We start from the raw sequence: 16,797 nt of genomic DNA on the forward strand, positions 1-16,797 counted from the left end.
GCATTTTGCGGGGTGGGTCCTCCTTCTGTGACTCTCATCGCTCATTGGGTCTTCTCAAGTGCCAATTTTTTAATTCCACTATTCATTGGAAGAGATGAAGTCGTAGGCGGGGCCTCCGTGGTCGTTCTCCCAGCCCATTGGACGAATAAGGGGAGACAGCGTCGTTCTTGCTCTGGAATCGTCACCATTAATTGGATGAGGAGAGCTCTGGGGGCCAGGCGCCTTCTATCCCCACTTCTCATTGGGCGAAAAGTATCCGGGGCCGAGTCACGTTTTGCCGTTCTCATATGCCATTGGGGAAACTGATCAGGGGCGGGGCCTGAGGCCCCGCGTTGTTGCCTAGCTTTAGCGCCCGCCCCTTATCCACTTCCTGCTTCCGGATCACCGGGTGGGACTGAGGGAGGCACTGGGCAGGCCGGTGGGAGCGAGGAGGCGGTAGCGGTGGGGAGACCTTCCCCCACTGATACTCGCGCCTGGGAAGGGGCTCCCGCTCCAGTTAATGAGGGCCTAATTAGTTATTAATTTATGCGTGATGAATATTCATGAGCTTTTGTTAATAATTCATTAGGTGGGTATTGGCCGGGCGGCACACGGGATTCCCCAGGGTGGGCACACGTGGCGCGGGCAGCGTGCGGATCATTGAGCTGGGCTGGGCTGGCACGACTTGGGTGCGTGGGGCTGACCGCGGGAGGTAGTGGCAGGGCACGTGGCCTTGTGGGTGGGTGGGTGGTGCAGACACCGGTGTCTGGGTAGCAACGGTGTGACGTGCAGCCTCGCAGATACTTCATGCCACACCTACCTCGCTGTCCCAGTGTCAGGTGAGTTTCTCCCTTTCCCCCCGTAATTTGTTTTCAGCATCTGTTAGTTGTCAGTGGTGGTGTTATTGGGGGTCGCGAAAGCCTGTGGGTGGGTGGATGTCGAGAGGATGGGCTGAGCAATGTATTGGGGGTGCAATAAGAGGCTGGCTGTTGGGGATGTATGGTTGGGGGATCCCAAGTGCTCTCAGGATGCCCTTTACAGTTTAGGCCAATTGAACCCTACTTTGTTACAGCTGTGAACTGGGATGCAGTTTCAGCAGCACCACTGACCTTAGTGGCCAATTTGTGGTTGGAGAGGTGACTACAAGGGCCTTGGGGTCTGCTGCTGTGTGAGAGTATTGCTAGGTACCCATTGTACAGATTCCCATTCTGGGAGCTGAAGGGACTTGGCTGTCAGGCCATCTGTCCACTCCTATATGAGAATATGGTGAATACTGACGGAAGAAACACCACCATGATCTCCTGATTTGGGATGGAGGAGAGAGATGGAAGAAATTTGTAAAGGAGAAAGAACTAATGAGAGGAGAGGACAAGGTCACTGAAGACTCCTAAATCCAGATATTGGATGGATCCTAACACACTTTGAAGTCCTTATATAACAGAATTATCCAGTTACTGAAATGCAGCAATCTCTGGGGTAGTACACAGCAGCTTAATAGCCGCATGGCAACAGAACCCAACAATTTGAGTTTTGTGTCTAGAAAGAAAGCAGAACTCCAAATCCAGTTGAATCTTCAGGGGGTGTCTAAGGAGAGAGGATATAATCATCCAAGTTGGAATTTGACCAAAACACTGTGGTTAGCTCCCCTTCTGTGGCCAAAAAAAGTCACACAATCTTTAATGGCCATGAGTGGCTCTGGCCCTGGGCTTTCCATCTCAGCAAAAGTGGAAACTAATTGTGCTGCCTGTTATAAATCAGAAGGGGACACAGACCGGAAGTGAACAGTCTGGTGGGGATAGAGGAACTTGGTTAAATTTGAGTGTTTTGACAGTGGAAACTATTGCCTGTTCAAAATCAATCCTTGGGCCAAACTCGCCCCGAGGGTGAGCCTGCTGCAGGCTGTGGTTACACTAGGTGTGCACCTGGCCTTTTGTGCATTCATTGTTGATACTGTGTCCTGCCTGAACTCTAGCTATGGTCACTGGATTCTCTCTTCTAAATTTCCCCTCAGCAGTTTTAGTCCTTGCTTCCTGTCCTGAACTCTTGAATAGCATTGCTTGGTTCTGTTACATGGCTACTGTATTCCATCCGATATGGCTGCATTTCAGCTGTAGGAGGGTGTCCCATATACATGCAGTCTTCAAAGCATGTTGAGGTCTTTGCCGCATGAGGGATGCTAAAGTACTGGAAGGCGCCAGTATTTTTATATCACTTTCAATTTGACAACCACATGAACTAAATATGTACAAGGTAGCCAGCCAGAAAGGTCTTTTCTAGCGTTGAGAGAGAGGTGTGTTCTGAGCACGGGAGCCAGGAAACCACGAGTTCTTATACTGGTTCTGACTTGTTGTGTGCCTTTGTAGGGGGCAAGTCACAAGCTATTTGTGCCTCAGTTTCCTCTTCTATACAATAACCTCTTCAGATTTATTTGTCGACCATACACCCTGATCTAAGAGGTCTCACGATAGTTACAAGCTTTAGGGTATGTCTACACTAGACCTGGAGGTGTAATTTCCAGCTCAAGTAGACATACCCATGCTAACTGTGATCAAGCTAGCATGCTAAAAGCAGAAGTGTAGCTGTGGCAGTGTGAGCGGCAAGAAGGGCTAGCCACACCAAGTATGCTTCCCATCCAAGACCCTGAATACCATCCTTGGACAGCTAGCCACTCCCTCCTGCTCTCAGTACCACTCCAGTGTAGATAGTCCTTAGTGGCAGACCTTGTAACTCTGAATTCTTCAGTGTGGCTTTCACTATAACCCTCATGTAACTTCACTAGTCAACAGGCTGGCCCTTCCTTCTGTTAACTTCTTTGTGTTTTTGTAGCCCTAGCCTGATTTTTATACAATTTTGGGTCAGTGTATTAATCAGTTTCTGTCAATGTTAGGATCTTCGCTGGGAGTTGTGGTTGGAAAGGGAAATCGACTGTGTGGCTGCTATTGAATGGCAAGGTCATTGTCTGTTTCTCTGAGGAATTAGCTGAATGTTTAAAGGATGTTTTATGATTAAGACACAGGACTGTGTTGTTCAATATCTTCATAAATGATCTGGAGGATGGCGTGGATTGCGCCCTCGGCAAGTTTGCAGATGATACTAAACTGGGAGGAGAGGTAGTTATGCTGGAGGGTAGGGATAGGATACAGAGTGACCTAGACAAATTAGAGGATTGGGACAAAAGAAATCTGATGAGGTTCAACAAGGACAAGTGCAGAGTCCTGCACTTATGATGGAAGAATCCCATGCACTGCTACAGATTAGGGATCGAGTGGCTAGGCAGCAGTTCTGCAGAAAAGGACCTAGGGGTTACAGTGGACGAGAAGTTGGATCTGAGTCAACAGTGTGCCCTTGTTGCCAAGAACGCTAACGGCGTTTTGGGCTGTATAGGTAGGGGCATTGCCAGCAGATCAAGGGACGTGATCGTTCCCCTCTATTCGACATTGGTGAGGCCTCATCTGGAGTACTGTGTCCAGTTTTGGGCCCCACGCTACAAGAAGGATGTCCAGCGGAGGGCAACAAAAATGATTAGGGGACTGGAACACATGATTTATGAGGAGAGGCTGAGGGGACTGGGATATTTAGTCGGCAGAAGAGAAGAATGAGGGGGGATTAGATAGCTGCTTTCAACTACCTGAAAGGGGGTTCCAAAGAGGATGGACCTAGACTGTTCTCAGTGGTAGCAGATGACAGAACAAGAAGTAGTGGTCTCAAGTTGCAGTGGGGGAGGTTTAGGTTGGATATTAGGAAAAACTTTTTCACTAGGAGGGTGGTGAAGCACTGGAATGGGTTACCTAGGGAGGTGGTGGAATCTCCTTCCTTAGAGGTTTTTTTAAGTCAGGCTTGACAAAGCCCTGGCTGGGATGATTTAGTTGGGGATTGGTCCTGCTTTGAGCAGGGGGAGGGACTAGATGACCTCCTGAGGTCCCTTCCAACCCTGAGATTCTATGATTCTATGACTGGAAACCTGGGCTTCTGGGTTTTATTCCCATCTTAGCCATTGACTTGTGTGACCTTACACTCGTCACCTCTGTGCCTTGGTTTCCCCATGTGTAAATCAGGGATGCCAGTCCTGACCTTGTGAAACTCAGTGCTTATAAAATACCTTCAGATTCTCGGTGGAAAGGAGCTAGGGAAGGGCAACATAAATTAATACAATTATTAGGATTAAGGAGCTTGAAATAGACAAAGCCTGACTAATCCTAGTCACTGTCTCCCACAAGCTCTTTACACAAGAGCTGCAAAGACAATTGATTAGAATGATACTAAGTCTGTCTCTGATGACAGATGCCCCTTTGGGATACAATAAATAGGGCTTATGTCTGAAACTGACCCTGGTTTCAATAGCTGGCCAGCCTAAAGCATGTTGGGTTCTGTTCTGGCCAAGCGAGTGCCAGTTGATGCACTCAGCAGCAAGATCTTACTACCCCAATGTAAAGTCAAGGAAGATTTGCAGATTGGGCCAGTGGTTTTGTGGGTCTCAAACTGCCCCTGGCTGTACCCAAGGCTGGGCTTTGGAGTCTCCTGAGGATCTCTGAGATATTCTTGGGCCTCAGCTCCTCCCCTTTGAAGCCATGAATGAAGAAGACCTTGAGGTTTGTGTGTTGGGGTGGGAATGAGGTGTTTAAGTGTTAATCCTTCTTGTGCCTCTCTCTCTCTCTGCAACGGCACGTATACAGAATGTTCCCGTCTCACTGTGGTTCCTGTACTGCGCTGCTCGTCCTTGTGGCCCTGGTCATGGTCGCGATGGCAGATCAGGAAGAGAAGCACTGCGACCTAGTAGGAGATCAGGACAAAGAGTCGAAAAGAGAACAGGCCTTACTGAAGAAGCTGGAACCCCTGATGCCCGGGAGGTACAGTGCATGCAACCCTCTGGCCCACTGCAGGGACTGGGATCTGGACCCTGTCCAGTCAGGCCCAGGTCAGGAGAGAGTGAATGGCTCATAGGGCATTGAAGAATGGGACACTGGTTCTAACTAACCTGGGTGAGACAAATTTGATGGATCTCATTCTGTTTCCTGGTGGGAAGGAGCCCACATCACAGAATCATCAGCACTAATGGGCTCCTTTCATGGCAGTCTCGGCTGTCACTCTGTGGACTGAATGGGACACAGTGGCAGGATTCCCTTTTCCCTATAGAGGTGGATGCCTCCTGGCACAAGAGTGAGATGGTAAGGGAGGAGTTCGCATTGCTGCTGTCCAGGCTCTACCTCTTCTGGGGTCAACAGAGGAGCTCAGTTTCCAGAGGCCCCACCAGTGGAGAGGTAGGGAGCAAGTGAGCTTACCTGAAAGGCAAGGCCTAGCTTAAGCCGTAAGTGGGCCTTAGAAATGGAGACAGTGTGGTGAGGCATTTCTGAATGTTAAAGATCTAATAACCTGGGTGGGATTCAATAAAGCAGTTTTCTGTTATCTGTCCCCTTCGCGCAGCTTTGATTGCACCGTGAGCTTGAGCCCAGAGGAGAAGTACAGCTACACGTTCAGGGTGTGCAGAGAGGTCAACAGCTCTCTGTCCCAATCAGGCCTGGTACAGATCAATTTAAAGGACCAAAAGCACACAGTGGTGGGAAGAATCAATGAGACACAGGTCTTCAGTGGAAGTAAGACTCCCCTCAACCCTCCTCTCCAGCTCTGCCAGTCCACCTCACTCCTGACCTGCAGCCCTCTTTGTTTTTTCCCTTGGCAGGTGACTGGATCATGCTGATTTATAAGGGAGGGGATTCGTATGGTAGCCACTGCCATGGTGAGAAGAGGAAGGCCATGATAATGATCTCTTGCAACCGGAAGACTCTATCAGTGAGTGGCATGGGAGGACTGTGGGGCCAGGTGTAGAGGTTGAAGAGGAGAGTGTGGCTGTGAGGCAGGAGTGAATCCGAGAGAGATTGGGGGAGGGTGTCGCTGTGGGTGGGGAGGCTGTGGAGCAACCAGAGGGGTTTTACTTCTTCTGTCTAGTGGGTGTTGGGTCTCTGCACCAGTAATGGTTGTGCTGCCTTTTGACTGGCTTAGCAGGCAGCTAATAGGAGATGGTATGTGGCTTATTTTAGAAGTGGCTGAAATGGGACAGCTTTGGGGGAGAGCTCTGGAGGGGGCAGGCCAGGGTCAGCTGGGAGCCTCCCCATGTGTGTGAGAATCCCAGAGTCGGGGGATTACTGGAATCTTTGGCAAAGCTGGGAGCATCTGTGCAAGTAGGGGGACTTATTTGTGTCTAGCCTGCCACATGTTTCCTCTTCCCCACCCCCACCCAACCAGAGTGGCTTTACCTTGCTATCAGAAGAGCGGGAAAAGGAGCAGGATTGTTTGTACCTCTTTGAGATGGACAGCAGCTTGGCCTGCCCACCCGAGGACTCCCACCTCAGCATTGGGTCCATCCTGCTCATCACGTGAGTTACTGCAGGAGCGTGTCTGTTCCAGGCCTCTGTACTTGTTAGGAACATAGCACATGACATACCAGAACAGATCATTGGCCTATCTTGCATGTTCGTGGCCAATGCTGGCTGTAACTCTGCCCTTGAGTAAGGCTTTTCATCCACTGATCTACAAGATCTTGATGAGGATTAAGCCTCAGAATACCCCATGTGAGAGAGGGAAACGTTATCCTTTCCCGTTTTACAAATGGAGAAGTTGAGGCACGGAGAGAAGAGACTTGCTCAAGATCGCACGGCAAGTCAGCAGCAGAGCAGGGACTAGAACCCAGGAGTCCTAACTCCCAGACCCCTGTGCTAACCATGAGACAGCACTTCCTCTCAGCAATGCTGGGGATGGGTTTATGCATGCTGATCGACAGCCCTGGTACCTTTTCTGCAGATGCAGCTGCTATTTATGGCCCCATTTTCTGAATCGTACAGATCTGTTGGCTCCACTCCCAATTGGAGGTAGACAGTCAGCTGGGGAGAGGTTGCCTTCAGCTTCCTCTCACACTCCTGTTTCAACATTCTCCTCCAGGTTTGCTTCGCTGGTTGCAGTCTATATCATTGGGGGATTCCTCTACCAGCGCCTGGTAGTGGGTGCAAAGGGCATGGAGCAGTTCCCACATTTTACCTTCTGGCAGGATCTCGGCAACTTGATGGCGGTAAGTGAAAATCAGTACAGATCCCCAATCCAGCCCAGCTGTAAGGCAAAAGAAAAGGGCAGCTGCCCCACACTCGGGGCCTATGATTTTTGTCGGATTGCACAAGTTTTATGCTTAGGGTGACTGTTCTTGGATGCGAGACCTCCCAAAGAGAACTCTGGTGCAGCAGGAAGCAGATGACCCATTTGAGGGGAGCATTCTCCCCTTTGAGTCATTGCTGGCCTTAATGTTCCACCATGGTGCTAATGCTGGGGAAGGTACCATCCTGCAATTGCTGTGTAAACCAGATGTCCTGCCCAGGCGTAGAAATTCTTTTCACATGGTGCTTTTCACATGGGGAGAGAGTAACTTCAGTGTCTTGCCAAATTCCAACAGGGAAAAGTTCCACTTTGCTTCCCTAAAACTCGCTCCCAGCAGTTCTAGTCAGAGATATTATTCTTCACTTACTGACCTACTATAATGTTGCCTGGTGCTATAAATCAGCTACCATGTTCCATCCAAGAAGTGGTTGGATTCAGGATTACAGGCATTGTGTATTTAATCTTTGTAAAGAGTTTTGGGATCTCTCAAATACTCCAGAGATGGGTGCAATAGGAGAACAGAACAGGAGAAACATGAGAGGGGCTGCTATTGTTTAGCATAATCTGTTGCATGTGGTCTGATCCCAGTACAACAACTTGTTTCTGCAGGACGGTTGTGATTTCATCTGCCGGTCTAAGCCCCAGAATGCCCCAGCTGCATACCGTGGTGTGGGCGATGACCAACTGGGGGAGGAGTCAGAAGAACGGGATGACCATTTGCTACCAATGTGATCAGGCATTAGACATCAGTTCTTTTTCTCTTTCCGTCTTCCCCCGGCCATTCACTTAACCAGGTGTTACCTAACCACTTCTCTTTTCACGCTCTACTCTTCCGGTTTTCTTTAAATGATTTGCTTCTTTCACAGCTGGTGTGTCATCCCCCTGCTATCCCAGAATCCTCTATTTCAGAGCAGCACTGGCCCTAGGGGCATGTCCTCTGAATGTAATGCTGTGATTGGCTTATGCAGAGTGCTATGCAGTTGGGAAGAATGGTATTTACCCAGAGTTCTGTGCAGCTATGAGGTGGCAAAAGTGCTTATCCAGCATTCAGTGCCCGGCAGGCCTGGGAGTCCCCTCAATGAGATCTAGGGAGAAACCCTGGGTGGGCATGGGGTGGGGGGAATCCTGATGTAGAAACAGCTAGGATTAGGGGGAGCATTTCTGTGTCTTCTCTGTAAGGTTTATTCAATCTGTGAAACACTGGATTTGTTTTTAATTATTTAAATGCACTTTCTGCTTTCTTCGCTTCCGTGCTGTGACACAGGCAAAGCATTCACTGCCCGCCTTCTCCCTCTGCCCCGTGTAATCATAGCCGGGATCTCTCCCCTCTAGCCAGATCCTTAGCAGGGCTGGAGCAGGCAATAGCCACTTGGCAATCTTTCCTTTTCCTGATGGTAGCCTGAATTGAACGGTGCAGGCCAATTTCTTTTAGCTACCGCAAAGGGCCATCACCAAATAACCTCGGCTTCACTGAACAGGGAAGGGGTCAGGAAGATTTCATGACTTTTTCCTATTGAAAATGGTCAAGGGAAATAGTGTCTTTCTTTAAACCTCCTCCTTGGTTGCTGGGAAGCCAAATATAATGACACGCTGCTGAGCAAGAACCTGAAAGTGAAACGGACTTCCAGGGTGAGGGCAAGAGCCTAAAGACAGCAGAGTCACTTGATTCTGTTACAGCGTTTCCCTAAGTAGAGATGTTACTGCAAATGCAGTTGGGGAATTTTTAAGATTGTGATCCTGACTATGTCCTTCTAGGAAATGATGGTGTAAGTTAGTACGGTAATTGCTTTGCTGTGAAATAGTCTAGATTTTACTTTTAAAAGCAGAACATATTTAAGAGAGCGCTGCTGTACCAAATGCTGACACCAAGGTAACTGTCTCTAGTTGTTACATTAAAAAGCAATGTAATGAGAAAGCAAAGCCAGGCCCTGTGCTGTTCCAATGAGCAGGTGGACTGGGTTGGATGTTACACTGCCCTCTATTGGGTGAGCTGTCAGATTCACTCTTTCAAAGCCATAGGGATGGAACAGGTCAGCTCTGACTGTGGGTTGTTTCTATCCCTGCTCAGTTGTGCCACAAGGATGGTGCTTCTGTGGCCCCTGCTGGCTGGGGAAGTCAGAGCTGCAGTTTTCTGGGGCACCGGAGCTGTTCCCATTGGAAGACCAGCAGCTACAGGTGACCATTATAGGATTCATGAAGTCAGTGAAATATTCAGGCACCTTGATTTTTTTTGTTTTCATTTTTGTGGAGCGTGGGAGGGGTAACCTTTGTCAGAGAATAATAAGCCAGTCTGCTTCCCCAGGGGACTGGCTGGCAGAGAGCTATCTAGTAGAGGACACAGTTGAACCACTTGAGGAAAGGGGATATATTTTTGTAGGCTGAAAAAAAACAAAGACTGCAAGGAACAGGATGAGGCTTATGCTCCCTATTCTCTGGAAGGGAGGCCTGCCCAGTAGGAAGTGGGCAGGGGAGGTGGGGTTTGAGGGGAAGAAAGCAGATTTTATTTTTTTTCCCCCCCTTTGGCTGGGATTGGAGCAGGCAAATGTAGTTCCTACTTTCTTTGGCTTTTGTTACTTTCACTAAATCTTTTCATAAGATGGGGAAATAGGAAGTCACTGAACTTTTTCTGTTACTGTTTTTCATGTTGGTGTTTAAATAAAATGAACGTTTTTTGTACAAAAACACAACTTTAAAAATAAAATGACCCAAAAATAACCCCTAAGCTCTTTATTGGTGCTTTTGAAATGATGGGAGCAGCATGTGAGTGAACAGAGGGGTGATGTTCAGTGCCAGGCCTCTGACACCCCTTCAGCAAGTGAGGGCGAACCCAACCCGCCTCCTGTAATGTTGTAAATTTAAGGTTAGAGAGGCTGTGTTTGTATTATGGATCTTAAATGTGATATAAATGATCTGGCTTAAAACTTTCCAGCATAGGCATAGCATTTCATCTACTTATCCATAGATGAGCTGGGAAGGGGCTATAACTTGACTTCAGGTTTGCAGGGCGGCTTGGAAATTACCTGCTTTCCTGGCTGCTTGAGATCCTAGACTCATTGCCAGTAGTGGGTGCTACAAGAACATGGCTAGCATCGGTGCCTTGTATTAATCCAAGAGCAGCTTTCTGCCAAGGGAGTGACTTTCTCACTCAGGTCCCTTCTGTTTCAGCTAAGCCCAAGCTGCTGTCTGTATAGACTGCTCAGAGCAGGCACCATCCCCTTAACTGGAACCCATGACTGCCAGAGTCCTGTGCTCTGCCTCCTAGTTAGGTCTAAGCAGACCCCCATGAATTGTGCATGCCATGCAGTGTATTGGCACTTCTCATCCCTGCCATGTGCTCCAGAATATAAGCTGTCCAAAAAACCTGCATAAACTCAAATGTGAATGGCAGGTAACCAATGCCACGTTGCATGCTTCAATTTGCAGAAAGCCTGCAACAGTAGCTTGGAAGTGGAAACTGGCTAATACGTACTAGTGAGGTGTTCACTTATAGACCCTATGGTGATATTGGAGAGATCTATTTTTTGCACGAAAAGAGGGAGGATCTTATTATTGTCGCTCCCTGATGACAGTTCATTTTGATGCTTGCCAGAGGGGAAGGAGAAAAAAAAATCTCCTACTCATACAAGAGTGGAACACAGCAGAGCATAAGAGTGCATTTGAACCCTACTGAAGGCTTTCACTTTGACCCCTGGGTAAGGTGGCTCCTCTGAAGATCTCCAAGCAGAGAAGGCTAGAAACACGTCACTTCCCCTTCCTGCCATACAAGGTAAGATGGGCTTATCTGTCACCATTAGTTGCTGATGAATTTTATCACAAATCTAGAACTTGCTAAATGCTGTCTCATTTTGCCTTTGACACCAGTCAGCCACTGGCACAGAAGCCAGCAAACAGAGCTGTAAGTGGGAGAGTTTGTGTGGAAGTTTAGGGGAGGGAGGGTGTGGGGTTTTTGTTTGTGTTTGTTTTTTTTTTCTTTTTCCTTGACAGGACTTTAGATAGGAAGGCTATGGCAGATACAGGGGCCACAGTGGTAGTAACTCAAGCAATGGAAGAGACAAAGAAGATGACTGGATATGGAAGCTATGGGATGTACATAATCCTGGAGCAGGTACCTGAAAAGAGCTTCATTTGTATAAAGTGCCAGCTATAGAACTGATGGAAGAGAAGATCTGAAGTTTGGAGATGCAGGTGAAAAATATGGCTGAGTTTTGAAGAGGATTTGAGCAGATGATGGAGCAAAGGCAAGAGGAGGCTGAAGGGAAACGTTAAGACTTGCACATGCAAGCTGGACTGAAGAACTCTGAGGCAAGACTGCTGGGTGAAAAAAGTGGCCAGTGGAAGCATGTGACTATAGGAACCAGGCAGAAGAAAAGACCAACTTGTGAAGAAGAAATAGAGCTCAGGAAGAGGTTTGCTGAGCTGGAAAATGAAGAAGGGGCACAGCAGGCTGTAACTGAAGGAGGGAGAGCAAGGAAGAAGAGAAGAGTGGCTAGTCCTATAAGAAGAGGGCAAGAGCCAATGGATATACTCAGAGCCTCAGGAGGATACAGGTTGACGCGCAGAAGATTGCAAGGGAAAATAAAAGACAAGAGGACTTGCAGCCAGAAAGAACAGGAGGAAAGCCAGAGAATTGCACCAAAACCAGGAAAAGGCAGGTCTACATGATTGGTTACTCCCTACTAAGAAGAACAGACAGACCTGTCATCAGAGCTGATCTGGAGAACAAAAGGGTATGCTGTCTGCCAGGAGCTAAGATACAGGATGTGGACCTGAGTCTGAGGAGGATCCTAATGGGAGCAGGAAAGAATCCACTGATTGTCTTTCATGTGGGAACAAATGATACAGCTAGATTCACACAAACGTATCAAGGGAGACTATGCCAGGCTGGAAAAGATGCTTATGGAAACAGAGGCTCAGGTGATCTTCAGTGGGATTCTGACCCTTTCTAGCAGAGGAGAGTGAAGGAAAGACAAGATTATGATGATCAGCAGATGGCTCAGGCAGTGGTGCTATAAGGAGGGCTTTGGGATGTTTAACCACGGAAAGGTTTCAGAGTAACAGCTGTGTTAGTCTGTATTCGCAAAAAGAAAAGGAGTACTTGTGGCACCTTAGAGACTAACCAATTTATTTGAGCATAAGCTTTCGTGAGCTACAGCTCACTCTTCAGTATGCATCTGATGAAGTGAGCTGTAGCTCACGAAAGCTTTATGCTCAAATAAATTGGTTAGTCTCTAAGGTGCCACAAGTACTCCTTTTCTTTTAACCACTGGAAGGCATCCTTGGACAGAGGACTGTTCTCATGGGATGGACTCCACCTGAGTAGGGAGGGATATAGACTTCTGGGATGGAGGCTGGCACAACTGATTAAAAGAGCTTTAAACTAGGAATTCAGGGGAGACTGTCCAAGAGATGCTCATGAGATCTCCATGTCTGATTTTAACATTGAGAGGGAGGAAAATCAAGTAAGAAAGGATACTGCAATGGCTAAAGGAACAGCACTGGGTAGAAGAATGGACATTAAGAAGGATAGTGCAGATATCAGTCAGATAAGCAATACTGGCAGTATGACTGTATCCAATCAGGCAAGGAATGTGGGTGAAGCCAAGCAGCAACAATTAAGATGTTTGTATACCAATGCAAGGAGCCTGGGTAACAAAATGGAGGAACTAGAACTACTGGTGGTGAAACCAGATACTATAAGGAAAACAGTCGTGACTGGAGTACAGATATTGAAGGGTTTGTGTTGTTCAGGAAAGACAGAAATAAAGGCTAGGGTGATGGAGTAGCATTGTACATTAATGATGTAGACTGCAAAGAAATTAGAAATGATGGAATGGATAAGTCAGTCCATTTGGGCCAAAATCACTTTTGGGAAAGAAAGCTACTAAAGGTTCCCCTGGGATAGTGCTTGGGGTATGCTACAGCTCACCAGGATCTAATTTGGATATGGATAGAGACCTCTAATGTTTTTAATTGAAATAAATACTACTGGAAATTGTGTGATTATGGGAGACTTTAACTTCCCAGATATAGACTGGAGGACAAGTGACACTAATAATAGTAGGGCCCAGATTTTCCTGGATGTGATAGCTGACCAGTTTGCTTACCAACACCAAATCTAAAATAGCATTGCCTCTTGTTGGTTCAGCAACTATTTAGTAAATAATGAGGAGCTCATCGAAGAACTGGTTGTAGAGGACAAGCTTGGTTTGAATGATCATGAGCTAATTCAGTTTAAACTAAACGGAAGGATAAACAAAAATAGGTCTGCAACTAGGGTCCTTGATATCAAAAGGTCTACCTTTAAAAATTTAAGGGAATTAGTTAGGGAAGTGGACTGGACAACAAGAATCTGAATGGTGGAGGAAGCTTGGAATTATTTTAAGTCAAAGTTGCAAAACTGTCTGAAGCCTGCATCCCAAAGGGAAAAACTTCATAGGGAAGGGTTTCAGACCAAGCTGGATGAACGAGGATATCAAACAGATGATTAAAAGAAGCAGAAACCCTACAAGGATTGGAAGGTGGGATGGATCAGCAAGGAAAGTTACCTCTTGGAGGTCAGAAAGTGTAGAGATAAAGTGAGAACTGCCAAAAGCCAAGCAGAGTTGGACCTTGCAGATGAAATTAAAACCAGTAGTAGGACTTTCTATAGCCATATAAATAAAAGAAAACAAGGAAAGTGGAACCACTAAGCACTGAGGATGGGGTGGAGATTAAAGATAATCTAGGCATGGCCCAACACCTAAACAAATACTTTGTTTCAATTTTTAATGAAGCGCTATGGGGTGGTAGCACAGTGACTAACAGGAATGAGGATACGGAGGTAGAAATTACCACATCTGAGGTGGAAGTCAAACTCAAACAGTTTAATAGGACTAAATCAGGGGGCCCAGATAATCTTCATCCAAGAATATTAAAGGAACTGGTACATGAATTTGCAAGCCCAATAACAAGGATTTTTAATCTGTAAATTTAGGGGTTGTGCCCTATGACTGAAGAATTGTTAATATAGTTCCTTATTTTAAGAAAGGAGGGGGGAAAGTGATTGGGGAAACTACAGGCCTGTTAGTTTGACCTCAATTGTATGCAAGGTCTTGGAACAAATTCCAAAAGAGAAAGTAGTTAAGGATATAGAGCTTAACAGTCATTGGTATAAAATACAACATGATTTTACAAAAGGTAGATCATGCCAGACCAACCTGATCTTTGAGAAGATAACTGATTTTTTTAGACAAAGGAAATGCAGTAGATCTAATCTACCTGGATTTCAATAAGGCATCCGATACAGTTTCACATGGGAAATGATTACATTGGAAAAGATGGAGATTAATATGAGAATTGAAAGGTGGATAAGGAACTGATTAAAGGGGTCATACTGAAAGGTGAACTGTCAGACTGGAGGGAAGTTACTAAGGGAGTTCCTCAGGGATCAGCCTTGGGACCACTCTTATTTTTATTACTGACCTTGGCACTAAAAAGTGGGAATGTGATAAAATTTGCAGATGACACAAAGGTGGGAGGTATTGCCAATATGGAGGAGGACCAGAAAATTATACAAAAAGATCTGGATGACCTTGTAAACTGGAGTAATAGAAATGGGATGAAATTTAATAGCACAAAGTGGAAAGTCCTACACCTAGGGGCTAACAACAAGAATTTTTGCTATAAGTTGGGGACGTATCAGTTGGAAGTGACAGAGGAGGAGAAAGACCAGCGTGTATTGGTTGATCACAGGATGACTATGAGCTGCCAGTGTGACGTGGCTGTGAAAAAGGCTAATGAAGTCTTAGGGTACATTAGGCAAGGTATTTCCAGTAGAGACATGGAAGTGTTTGTAGCATTATACAAGGCACTGGTGAGACCTCATCTGGAATACTGTATGCAATTCTGGTCTCCCATGTTTAAGAAAGATTAATTCAAACTGGAACAGGTGCAGAGGAGGGCAACAGGGATGATATGAGGAATGGAAAAGTTACCTTTGGCTCTTTGTTTAGCCTAACCAAAAGAAGGTTGAGGAGATATGATGCCCCTCTGATGCATTTGTAGAGAGAAAATGCCATGGAGGGAAAGGAATTATTTAAGTTCAGTGCCAATGTGGACACAAACAAATGGATATAAACTGGCCATCAACAAGTTTAGGTTTGAAATTAGGTGAAAGATTCTAACCATCAGAGAAGTTCAGCCTTCCAAGGGGAACAGTGGGGGCAAAAAACCTAACTTGGTTCAAGACTGAGCTTGATGAGTTTATGGAGGGGATGGTAGGATGAGACTGCCTACAATGGCATGGAGTCAATCTGTGACTGCTAGCACAGATATGGAACACTAGCTCGGGAAGGCTCTGAGTTACTACGGAGAATTCTCTTTCAGCTGTCTGGCTGGCGAGTCTTGCCCACATGCTCAGGGTCTAACCACTCGCCATATTTGGTGTCAGGAAGGAATTTTCACCTAGGTCAGATTGGCACCTTCTTCTGCAGCATGGGGCATGGGTCACTTGCAAATTTAAACTAGGGTAAATGGTGGATTCTCTAACGTGTAGTCTTTAAACCATGATTTGAGGACTTCAGTAACTCAGCCAGAGGTTATAAAAGTCTATTACAGGAGTGGGTAGGTGAGATTCTGTGGCCTGAAATGTGCAGGTCAGACTAGATGATCGAAGGTCCCTTCTGACCTTAAAGTCTGAGTTCATGATCAGCTTTTAACCTCTGAGTATTCAAAATATGGGCCACGTGTTTTGCTATCCAGTGTTTTAGTCAGATGGGTCACAAGAAGTGCTGGTTTCTTGAGGCCTGTATTCAATAAGTATACAGAAATTCCCTTCCAAACAACTGAGAATTTTAATTACAAAATTCAAACTCAGTATTTCACTGTAAGCATGTTAAGGTTCCTGCACCGACCCTCATTTCCTGTCCTCCCTCCTCTAAACACCTTCCCTCACTGCGGTCCCCTTTTCTAATGCAACTCTGATACATACCCTCGACCAAAGTCTCACAAATCACTACTATATACAAGAGCAAGACTCAGCCCTTCTACTCAACTATGTTGTAGCTTCATTACTTTCAGCCAGGCCAACAGCCCTCCAGTAACCTATGCAATTGCCTGCTAGTGATCAGAGAGAACACCTTTTAGCTACAGCCATCAGATTGGTTTTATTACCCTATCCTAGCAGACCTTATTAGCATCATGCATGGGGCCGGGGGGGGGTTGGGAGGACTCTCTCCATATGGCCCTCCTGCAGCACCATGCCATTGCTGTTCATGTATACAGAGTAGACTTACATTTCATCGGACTATTTATGTGAGTAGCTCTTATGCAGAGACAGCAGGTGGGGCTGAGACACATGGCACAGAACGAATCCCAGTGTTGAATTTACTCACTGCTGAGCATTAGGGAGGCATTTTCCAAAAGCATTCACCCCAGGAGCAGAGTTAGGTCAGTGTCGGACACTTTTGAAACTCCCATCCTACTGCACTCTAGCAACCAAGTCTCATCCTTATCTCTTACATTTTCTGGAAGTTTCCTTGATGTGTGTTGTTTTGTTTTTTTTTAAGCAGAAGCTTCCTTAACTGGAGCTCTGCCTGATCCATTAGTGGAGCCTGGAACCTCTGAAGCTGTCAAACAAGTTTGCAAAGTATTGCATTTTGCCTACCAACTTTTTGTGTAGAGGAGGGCAGTAAGTGTAGA

At 46.4% G+C, this 16,797-nt stretch overlaps 1 protein-coding gene across 2 annotated transcripts; it reads left to right on the forward strand.

Annotated features, from left to right (window-relative positions):
* The first annotated feature begins 314 nt into the window (after nucleotides 1–314).
* Nucleotides 315–9,834, forward strand: M6PR (mannose-6-phosphate receptor, cation dependent). 2 transcript variants are annotated; one of them, XM_037912759.2, is made up of 7 exons: nucleotides 315–818; nucleotides 4,653–4,826; nucleotides 5,401–5,570; nucleotides 5,657–5,766; nucleotides 6,220–6,350; nucleotides 6,913–7,039; nucleotides 7,729–9,834. In XM_037912759.2, the coding sequence occupies exons 1-7, from the start codon at nucleotides 787–789 to the stop codon at nucleotides 7,849–7,851; spliced, it is 867 nt and encodes a 288-aa protein (XP_037768687.1). In that variant the 5' UTR covers nucleotides 315–786; the 3' UTR covers nucleotides 7,852–9,834. The 2 variants fall into 2 exon arrangements, with proteins under 2 accessions (XP_037768687.1, XP_037768690.1); XM_037912762.2 differs by having other exon boundaries at nucleotides 360–568.
* The last annotated feature ends 6,963 nt before the right edge of the window (nucleotides 9,835–16,797 follow it).

This window comes from Chelonia mydas, chromosome 1, assembly GCF_015237465.2.
Source record: "Chelonia mydas isolate rCheMyd1 chromosome 1, rCheMyd1.pri.v2, whole genome shotgun sequence".
Taxonomy (NCBI): Eukaryota; Metazoa; Chordata; order Testudines; family Cheloniidae; genus Chelonia; species Chelonia mydas.

What these genes read in the sequence shown, in the direction of transcription:
- M6PR (XM_037912759.2), top strand. Translation starts at nt 787, where the DNA reads ATGCCACACCTACCTCGCTGTCCCAGTGTCAG. An exon ending in GAACCCCTGATGCCCGGGAG is followed by an intron (nt 4,827 to 5,400) that starts GTACAGTGCATG and finishes CCCTTCGCGCAG; the next exon opens with CTTTGATTGCACCGTGAGCT. An exon ending in GGGTCCATCCTGCTCATCAC is followed by an intron (nt 6,351 to 6,912) that starts GTGAGTTACTGC and finishes ATTCTCCTCCAG; the next exon opens with GTTTGCTTCGCTGGTTGCAG.